The sequence below is a fragment of the Nipponia nippon genome, unplaced genomic scaffold, assembly GCF_047370975.1.
Source record: "Nipponia nippon isolate SJK-2023a ecotype South Korea unplaced genomic scaffold, ASM4737097v1 scaffold_25, whole genome shotgun sequence".
In the NCBI taxonomy this organism is placed as follows: domain Eukaryota; kingdom Metazoa; phylum Chordata; class Aves; order Pelecaniformes; family Threskiornithidae; genus Nipponia; species Nipponia nippon.
In genome coordinates, this window is record NW_028262342.1 from 4,756,335 (window position 1) to 4,766,664 (window position 10,330).

Below are 10,330 nucleotides of genomic sequence, written 5' to 3' on the forward strand. Positions count from 1 at the left end.
TATTAAAAGCCAGACACAGCTGTCATTACAACTGCAGCTTTATTATAATCTCGTGGTGAAGGAGTACTGTTCCGATCACAAGATGCGTGCTAACAGAGCTCTTCCCCTTTACTGGACGTTGCAGAAAAAAATTCAGCTCGCTCTTTCTCTACACTTTTCTGTCCCGCAACTGCTCTTGGTGCACACACAAAGACGCAGCGAGTGGCACTGCCGTGGCCTCAGATACCTCTGTCCTGCTGGGGAAGAAAACCTGGTACTTTCGTTTTGCTAGAAGACAGGCTTGGAAGTTTTCTTCATTGTGCCTGCTCTGAAGGTCACAGCTAATTAGGCAGCTAAGTGCTTGTTCACAATAATGAATGCAACATATATGAACAGAGTGGCAACGGGCTCTACTGGCCTGCAGCTGAAGCGGTGCAGCGGTCGTGGGGCGAGCGCGGGCTGGTGGCTCTTACCACGTTCATGCCTGTCTGTACGGCATCTGCTCGGCTCTGACAAAAGTTTACTTTCCATTCAGTTCCTTTCTAACTGCGCACTTGTCAGTATAACAAACATACCTAAATGTAAAGCGTTAAAAAGCATAAAGTGATGTGCAATCCCAACCCAGTGAGCTCTAACAGAGTGAGCCAGGAGTCACTTTCTGACTCCCCATATGACCGGATCTGTTCCTGACTGATTGGTAAATTTGGTTCTGGCTACCTAAGCGTTAGCACAAATTACGAAGTCATGAAAAATCCACAGCCATCATGATTATTCAACACGCAAAGAGGACAGTTCTTATGATACCAGTGATGACAGTCAGCCGTATGCTGTGGCTTTTAGCTCCCTTTCAAGTTTCTGGATCTCCAGGTACAGTTTCTGGACTTCCAGCAGAGTTTTCAGTTCTGTCAGAGGAACCCCACACTGGAAAGTTTCCCTGTTGCGAAGGATCTTCTCACAGGTATCACGACTTTTCTTTAAAAGAACCAAAACAAAGACAGAGGGCATGAGACTCTGCTGCAAGGACCTACGTGCTGAGCACCCCCCTCCTCCTGCAGCCCCTCAATCAGGCCAGCCCGATCGTAACGAAACACACCCCTTCGTGAAGTCGGACCGGTGCCGTCCCAGGCTATAAATGGGGCAAGATACAGACAAAGCCTGGGCAGATGGTGGTACTTACACACGTGAGCGGTGGTATCCAAGTGCCCTTAGCTGAGCAGACAGTTTGTGAATTTACTGATCGATAGACATCACGTCTGCAGTAGAACAGCAGAGTTTCATTCACCTCGTACCACAATTTAGGAGAGCGAATCACTAGGTCCTCCTGTTGCGAAGGCTGGGGACACCGAACTAAAAGGAAAATGCATGCCAAAAAAGAATGGAACAGGAGGAGACTGAGGAGAAAACTCCCTGCAAATGCCACCCGTTACTGGCGATTCAAAGGAGCAGCACCCCTGGCCTGTGCAAACCAGCCGCAGGGCATCTGCCTGGCGCTGGTACCCACCTGGCTGGCAGGTGGGCAGGGGAGGGTGCCAGGCGCCGTCGGCCAGGCACCGGCTCTCGGCATCGCCCTGCAGCACGAAGCCTTCGTCACAGGAGAACCGCACGGCCGCTCCGTAGGGAAACGTGAACCTCTGCGGAGTCATCCTTCCCCTCTCGACTGCGGGCTTGGGGCACCGAACCACTGCGGGAAGAGAGCAGAGGTGGAGTGGCGGGTTTGGCTGCTGCCCTTCCCCAGGGACAATGAGGTCAGGCGGGGCACAGCCGCTCTTCCTGATGCCCTCCTCTTCAGTTTTGTACTCAAATGCAAGAATTGACCCTCAGCTGCCTGCAGCAACCCCCAGGGAGACCCTACCAGTCCCTGGTGTTACTGAACAGCTCGTGGTGCCGAGACCTTCGCGCAGGAGCTGGAGGAGCTGCACGGTCATTAAGCCGCTCTGGGTTTGGATCTCCTGGACCAGCGCAGGTAACAGAGCTGGGGCTTAGCTCCAGCATTGAACCCAGGTCCTGGCTTCAGTCTGATCCCGTACAGGAGAAACGACTCACGCCTGCACTCCGGGGCAGGTCCGCTCCACGCCATGTTCACCCCATCGTCGGAGGTGCAGTAGATGGACTCATCCCCAATGAGGGACAGACCCTCCAGACAGCTGTACGTCACCTCTGCACCGTAGGGGAACTGCTTCCGTCCCAAGCCAGAGTGCTGCCCGTTGGTGATTTGCGGAGGGGGGTCACAGGCTATGAAATAAAGGGAATTGATAAGAAAAAAAGTGCATGATTATCATATTCAGGTGATAATCAAAATGGCTTCTGGGAAATCAGTACAAGAGTTAACTTCATGTTTGTAGCATGGCACATTCACATCATAGAATCACAGAATCATAGAATATCCTGAGTTGGAAGGGACCCATGAAGTTGCTGCCTGGCTTCTTGCCTCTTACACCAGCTCAAGGCTCCCGCTTCTCGCTCAGCTCCCACCTGGGTCACATCTCCAGGGAGAAGACACCTCGACACTTTCAGCCCATGAGCTGGTGATCATCGTCCCATTCCCCAGAAGCAGATGCTGAAGGCAGGTCATGTACTTACTGCTGTTTCTGAAAACTGATGCATGAGATTTCTTCCCAGCACCGCGTTACACGTACCTTTATCACAAAATGGTAACGGGGGAGCCCAGCTCATATCAGCCTGACACACGGTCGAGTCATGGCCCCTGAGGGCATAGCCCAAATCACACGCCAGCGTCAGTTGGGTCCCAACTGAGTAGTCATTTTTGCTTTTATAAATCTCTCTTCTATGAGCAGCATCTGGCTTTGGGCAACGAGGTTCTAGAAACAATGGAAAATAGAGGATGTCATGTATTTTCAGAAAGAACTCCAGTGAAGATGCTTTCTCTGGAGAAGACAGTTAGCAAGAACATCTGAACCCTGAAAAAAAAGGTGACTGCCACCCAGGTGCAGGTCTCAACGCTTCCTTTGTATCTAAAGGAGTTTCTGCTTCTACAGTCAGATTTTTTCTGAGGCTGTTGGGAAAGGCACACGCTGCAGAGCTGGGTCTGTGCCTGACTGAGCCTCCCCTCAGGGTATTGCTATGGTGTCCCATTGCTAGGTTATCAGTTTCAGCAGCGTCAGTTATTTATGCTGTTGCATTTTCTTCTGAGAGGGGAAATGCATTGAGAACATCCTCTGCTCCCAAGCCTCATGTCAGCAAACCAGCCCAGCTGGCGTCCAAAGCACAAACCACATCCCCGTCCAGCTGGGTAAAAGTCTCCCAGGCTTCTTAGGAACCTCCTAAGCCTCAAAAAGCTACCAACACCCAACCCTTCACATCCCACCTCCCCAGACACTAGCTCAGCCCCCTGCCAAACCCCCGTACTTTTTCCACAGCAATCCCCAGGCAATATAACGATCCAGCTGGACCTTTTGCTGCCCGTTTCTTCCAAGTTAACGCAGGAGGACTAGATCTGGGGATACATGGCAGAAGAGCAAAAATCTCCTTGGCTACTACTACCATCATCTACATAGCCACATGTAGATTTTTCTGTGAATGTCAGCAGACAACTACGCTGTACAGAGTGACCCGAACCTTTGCAGTCAAAAATAAGTAGTTGCCAAGTGAACATGCTTCACCCGCTCTCGCCTACCTGGCGTGCACTCCGGTACTGCCGGATCCCATCTACCATCACTTGTACACCGAAGCACAACGCTATTGCTATGACCTTTGAAAGCGTAGCCATCATTACATGTAATTTCCAGGCTGTCTCCATACACATAATTGTCTTTCTCTTCCCATACATTTAATAACTTTCCGTTCTTGACGTCTGGATTTGGGCAACGAATTCCTGAGAAATGCCAAACATTAGCAAGTGTGAAAGCACAGCAAAGCCGCCTGGATGACAGCAGATTTATTGTAAACAGAAGGATGAATGCTTTGTAAGACAAAGACACATCACAACATTAAATCTGCGCCAACACTATCCCTGGGTGCTCCTGGGGGATGGGGTGTTTGCAAGGAACGCTGCAGCTGCAGCCTCCCCTTGGATGGAGCAAGGGGCCCTTGACACTGAAATGACTTTTTCCACAACGGTTCAAGGGACTAGAAAGCATAGCTGGTAAATAAAGCAGAAAAGACCCCGTGGCTGGGGAACAAATCAAAGGAGTTCAAGAGTCACAGCAAAGACCGAGCTGGGCACCTGGAGCATCCCCCCTTTCTCCCCCACCCTGCGATCTGCACAACAGCAGACCACGTACAGTTTCTTCATTCGGTGATAATTTTGCCAAATCACAAGGGTAAGTAAGCCAAAGGAACATACACTTACTTTCACAAGGCTGTGGAGTTTCGGTCCACGTAAAATCCGGCAGACACTTAATGTGCCGCGTGGTTTCTCCCGGGCTGAACTGGTGGCCCTCCCTGCACTCGTAGGTAATGACAGTGTCCACAGGAAACAAATTGCCAGCGAGTTTTGTTTTAGCAGCATTATACACATCTGGAGGGTTGTCACAGCTGCCTAGGAATGAAATAGCAATTTAGGGACATTGCCAGTGATAAATCAGCGAGGCCCATAATGGTGTGTAACATAACAGAGAGATTTTGGGGAAGAATCTTGGGCTCATATTGTTCTTTCTGAGATGCACTTAATCATCTGAGTTCGGTAACGCTAAAAAGTGAATGCAAAGGAGACAAAGGAAAACATATGAATAATTTTGGACTGCATGGTAATTTTCACTGTTACAACAAGATGTAATTTCTAATCGAGTTCATCCTATTTGAGGCTCTTCCAACAAACTTTAAAAATATCAAGTGTACAAAGGTTAATTTAGGCCCTTTGAATTCTAGCAAGAAACGCTCATCAGCTTGAACGGGACAAAGCTTTACTTTCTATGGCCCCAAGTCATAAATTCCTGAAGTCACCTTAGTGCTAACAGAGATTAGCAAAAAAAAAAAAAAAAAAAAATCCCCAAAGTTAAACCTTGGCGCCATCACTTTCAGGACCTAGTGCTTTCTCAGATGGGTGGGAACTTCGCCGAAGCCAAGCTGCTGGGCCAGGCGGAGCCGCGCTGGGTCCACCGCACTTACTGAGCTGACAGAGCGGCAGCGGAGGGTCCCAGAGGCCATTGTCTTTGCACGTGGAGGTATCGCTGCCCTTCATGGTGTAGCGGACGTTGCAGTCGAACATGACAGTGTCTCTGTAGGTGTAATCGGGCCGGTACCCGCTCACCAGCTTCCCATTCTCCACGCGCGGCTGCTCACAGTTAACCACTGCGTCAGGGAAACGCCATCACTTAGGAAATTAGCAGTTATGCTCAAGAGGGGAGATTAGGGTATTAAAAACATTCTCGTAGCGTAAGGTGTGTTCACCAAAAAGGCTGAAAATGGACATGACAATATCAGGCTGACGTGATATTTTAGTACACCTTACTTCATTTTACAGCATTTTTTTATTTCATGCTTTTTATTAAGGCAAAGCGTAAAAAGAACACAGGGAAGGCAGCAGGTATCACAGCAGGTTTCTGAATTCTTTGCAGGCATTATGTTTTACACAGGCTGACAGACAAGATGCATCATCTGGTCTGCGAACGCTAATGAAATCCCACTCCCATGTCCCTGCTGACTTGGTGACCACGAGCAGTCACGGTCCCTGCGAGGGGAGACCCTAAATCCTGTTGCTGCTACCAAAGGGTCTCATCTGCAAGAGGCAATTCCAGCAACATCAAGGAGAGAGATGGCTGCAAGGAGGAAAACGACCTTAGCAGACCTGTAGGCAGCAGAGAAGGGGCTAAGGCTGGTGCTGCTGCAGTGCCCCGCTGAGCTTGCAAGCGCGCACCTCGCCCCATGCGTGGCAGCAGCTCACCTTTGCACTCCGGGGCCGGCTTGTTCCAGACACCGTTTATGTTATCTGTGGTTGTACAGTAGATTGAGGCATCTCCCACCAGCAAGAAAGGTCTCTCTCCCCTTCTGACAGTGTGGCACCAGTAAGTGACAGATGCTCCGTATTCAAAGAGCTCTTTGTCAGCCTCACTGTGCTCTCCATTAGCTATTTTTGGAGGGGGTGAACATGGTATTGCTGGGGAGGGAAGGCGGAGAAATGGTAGAAGGAGGGAAGAACAAGAGAGAAAGAACTTAATTCATTTTGAACCAAAGGTCTGGTAAGAAAAAAAACTGAAACACGAGGTGCCAGAAGGGTCAGAAGTTAAGGGCAGGTCTCAAGGGAGTTGCACGCCAGCCCACAGGCAGCAGAGCTCTGAGCTGGGTGCCGAGCGGTTTTGGGATATACCAGTCTTACATGCAGCTGCCTTACTCTCAGACAGCAAACAATTTTTTTCTGCAGGATGATGCAGGAAGAAAAACACAAAGAAATGATGTCTTTCCAGACTCTACCATGCATCGAACTGCTGAAATCCTCAGCAGGGCGACACGACTGCTTCTTTATCCATCCGCAATAACATTTAAGCAGTAGATCAAATGAGGAACTCTACTTACGCTCACAGATGGGAATATCTCTGTCCCATGTAACAACCCCATTTTTAATCACACATTGAATTTGAGGATTTCCAACCAGCCTGTACCTGTGTGAAACAGGGTAGAGGGAATTACTCAACAAACTCAGTTTTGATATATTACCTATAACATCACCATCAGGATGGTTTTGGCTTCCTTATCATAACTAAAGCTGATCAGAAATTTGCCATCAATGTAATTTTTTCAATGACACACTGTTCTTTGACAAAACCATTTTTTAAATAAAAAAATTACATGGTTTCTAAGGAAAAATGTCTACTTATCCAGCTGTAGCTATCACTACAGCTCTGAGTTCAGTATTGATGCCTTTTCTTCAAAAAAGATACTGAAACATTGGAAATGGTTTAGGAAAGGGCCAAGAGAGTGAACCTGAGTTCAGGAAGAACTGCCTCAAAGTATAAGATTCAGAAAACTCAGTCAGTCTTAAAGCTCTCAAAGGAAAGCTTAAAAGATATTTCAGTCACAGTCTGCAGTTACCTACACCGGTAAGGCTTCTGACAGCATGGGCTTTAATCTAGAGGGAGAAGACTTCAGAAAAATCACCGGGGAAGAAGACGACCTGAGCCCTGAGTCCTCCTGGCTTACCCGGTGTTGCAGGTGAAGTTCACTGCTGAACCAAAAGCGAACTTTTCTGTTAGGATGAGTCTGCCGTTGGCCGGCTCTCCGGGGTAGGTGCACAGCTTTGCTAGGGGACAACAGGGCTGGAGTTAGTTCTTATTTCAGTTTCTTGAAGAATTGGGAAAATGCAGCAGGAAAGCAGAAAGCTCCTCCAATACTGAGCAAGGGGATGGACCAGAGACCTCCAGATTTCCCCTCCAAGCCTAAATTATTCCATGATTCATGATGCTGTTAAGACTTGCATCATGACCTGCAGCCAGCCTCTCCAGTCTAAGGGGGGTTTTGTAATAACCCTGGCAAGCGCGACAGCATTTCTTCACAGCTAAAGGATTCTCCTAGTGCAAGTTTGAAATACTTTTTTTGAACCAAGAGTTACAAAGTGCCTGAGCAGAAGAACATCCTTTGAGTCAGCAAACACAGCCAGCATCGAAGCAGATTTCAGCTTTTGCCATCATTGCCAGTACTCAGCGGAATACCACCAGTGCTTCATGTCAGGTCACTCATCTCCCACCATCCCATGAAGTCACTTTGGATGCTGCTCCTACAAACTGAGCTGATAGCATCAGCGAATAAACAGCAAAATCAAAAGTCAACCCAAAATATACTCACGTATACACATCTCCATTACTCCATGCCAGTTACCGTTCCTTCCACAGACAAAGGTGTTTGCGGCATCAATATTTCTTGTGTAACCTGGACGACAGATGTATTCCACCACTGATCTATAGGAAAATGTGGTAATGCCATGGTATTGCTCTTTGAGTTCTGCAGATGGGAGACGCGGCGGAGCATTGCAGACACCTACCAACAGAAACTCCATCAGAAAGATGCTGGGAGGAAAAGCAGTGGGATTTCAGGCCTGATTTCCTCTGAAGGTCCAGGCGAGGACACTTCAGTGGCCTTGAAACTCCTTAAAGCTAGAAACCAAGAGGAGAAGCGCAGCCGGTGACTGGGGGTGGCTGAGGCTGGGGGGGACAGGGGAGGAGCAGCACCCCACGAGGTCCTGTTTGCTCCTCACACCTCATCCAGCAGTTTCAAAGGCTGGTTGCAAAGTCCAGATTAACCATTTCCTCTCCCCAGTTAGTATAAATCATTGCACCTTTTTCAGCTGGAATAATTTTATGGCAGTTTTACAAATAAATGAAAAAAAAAGGCAAAGGGAGATGGATTCTAACCACAAAAATTTACAGTGTTCTTGAAATGCAAAGGCAATGAGGAAAAGGGAAGGATGCAAGTGTTGTGGACCCCAGGAGAAGGTTTTCCTTGGAGGGATCTTAGTTTATCCCAATGGACTCGCTCCCTCCTCACGTTCACTTACTCTGGACAGCCACAACAAGAGCAGCGGTGAGGAATAAGCCAAGGACAGCAGTGCGATCCCTCTGCCTCCCCGGCTCCAAAGCTGGCATCTTTCTTTATTCCAGCCTCCCTGTCCAGAGATCCCACAGAAGTTATCACATTCTTCTTCTAGGCCAAATATCTGTAAAAATAGCAGGGCAGGTATTTGCAGTCAGGATAATCGTAGCTTATAAGGACAGGTCTCATTTCTCCATCCCTAAGCAGCTCCTACCATCGTGGCTGGGGACCAGAAGCTGCAGGAGCTATTGCAATACCCTGCAAGAGAGCGGAGCAGCTCCTCTGCCAGCTCCTCTCCGTCCGACGGGACCGAGACCCAGCGTGGAGGAGCTGGATTTGGGTGAGGAAGGCTGGCTCCAGGAGACCAGACCCAGAGACATGAAAATACAATGTAAACAGGACAACTGATTGTAGATCCTAAGCAATTCCCATAGGCTTTATTCCACTAGTCTCATTTATTTACATTTTTGAGAATGCAAAAAGAAAGACTAACAGCTCCACTCAAACCATAACATAAATACTTTGTAGCTTGTCAGGTTCGACTTAAAACCACTATACTGCCAACATCGTGTTCTTCCCGGCCAACCAGCCAAATTAATACCTGCAGGGCCGTGAGTTTATCTATGCCTTCCGGAAAAAAATCTCCTGACACTTTTCTTATGGGTTAAACATGTTGTTTTAGCAATAAATCTCTTGGAAGCAAATTCACAGTCAGATGAAATCCTGCTAGAGTCAATACAGTCCCCTAACAATGAATTACATGCAGAGAGAGAGAGAAGCATCTACCCAGAAAGATACAACGGTTTTGTGCAAATAGCATCAACTGGACGTTCAGGAGACCGAATCGCTTTATAAAATGGAATTTAAGTGCAATTTGGACTAACCTCGCACCCCTAGAGATCAGCAAGAGTCCTCTCTGACTTTGTTATCCAGGATAATCACTTATGAACCTAAATCCTCCCAACTGCACGCACGCTCCGAGTGCCTACCTTCCTCCTGGAAACGAGAGTCTGTCCTGATGCTTTCTGCCCTAAACCTAACACTTCTCGCAGCTGTCTCATTCCTCTGGCTTTCCTTCAGTCCTTGTTACAGCTCTTGGTTTAATTTGATTTAATTTACTAATCTTTGTGCCTGCTAGAGCTGCAAGAAGGCTCCAATTCAGTTCCCGAGAGCAACATCACCTGAAGCTGTATAGCTCGAGTCATCTTACCTGGAGGTCTGGCAGCAGGAGATGGAGAGACCCGATGCGTTCAGCTCTTGCAAGACGAAGCGACGACTGTCCTTGTCCAGTCCCCCCGGCTCCAGGCACCGCAGCGCTGAAGGAGGAGTTACGATACGCCTACATGCTCAGATATGGCTCCGTGCAGCAAAGTTTGAACCAGAGTTGTGCCAGTTCACCCATGAATCATTAACTGCTCCTCTGAGCAAGAAGGAAGTAGTTTATTCAGCCCACAAAGCGAAATAGTAGAAAACCGAATGCAACCCAAGCAGATGTTGAAATTGTTTGTTTTCTGTGTGGAGATGCCAACTCTTTACTGAAATGATCCTTGCTGAGCAGGACGCTGCCTGTTCCACCCTGCAGCAACAGCACCCAGCCGGTGCCGGTCCCCAGGCGATGCCCAGGGACCTTGGGCTCGCTATGGGGGCCTCCACAAGAGGACTGCTTCACCCTGGGCCATGTCAGCCACCACCTTATCCCATCTGACCTCAAAATATGGTTTCTTCAATCAGCTCCACCTAATCCCATTAAAGCAACACCAGCTGGAGCTCCACAGCACATGAGCTCCCAAGGAGCATTGCTCAGAGCTGAACACCCAGGTCCATGATGGGAAACCCAGCTGCTCTTCCTCTCATTGAAAGCTGTTCCCAA

At 48.4% G+C, this 10,330-nt stretch overlaps 1 protein-coding gene across 1 annotated transcript; it reads right to left on the bottom strand.

Annotated features, from left to right (window-relative positions):
* Positions 1-20: 20 nt before the first annotated feature.
* Positions 21-9,861, bottom strand: LOC104013187 (complement component receptor 1-like protein). The gene is made up of 14 exons (XM_087761734.1): positions 9,671-9,861; positions 8,426-8,584; positions 7,717-7,908; positions 7,075-7,174; positions 6,451-6,536; positions 5,822-6,034; positions 5,047-5,229; positions 4,289-4,477; positions 3,614-3,811; positions 2,616-2,798; positions 2,023-2,211; positions 1,481-1,660; positions 1,157-1,326; positions 21-951 (listed from the first exon to the last, which is right to left on the bottom strand). Exons 2-14 carry the CDS (start codon positions 8,511-8,513, stop codon positions 796-798), a joined length of 2,127 nt encoding a protein of 708 aa, XP_087617860.1. The 5' UTR covers positions 8,514-8,584; positions 9,671-9,861; the 3' UTR covers positions 21-795.
* Positions 9,862-10,330: the final 469 nt, after the last annotated feature.

What these genes read in the sequence shown, in the direction of transcription:
- LOC104013187 (XM_087761734.1), bottom strand. Translation starts at nt 8,513, where the DNA reads ATGCCAGCTTTGGAGCCGGGGAGGCAGAGGGATCGCACTGCTGTCCTT. An exon ending in AACTCCACAGCCTTGTGAAA is followed by an intron (nt 3,812 to 4,288) that starts GTAAGTGTATGT and finishes GGCATTTCTCAG; the next exon opens with GAATTCGTTGCCCAAATCCA. An exon ending in GGATACCACCGCTCACGTGT is followed by an intron (nt 952 to 1,156) that starts GTAAGTACCACC and finishes GTTCTTTTAAAG; the next exon opens with AAAAGTCGTGATACCTGTGA.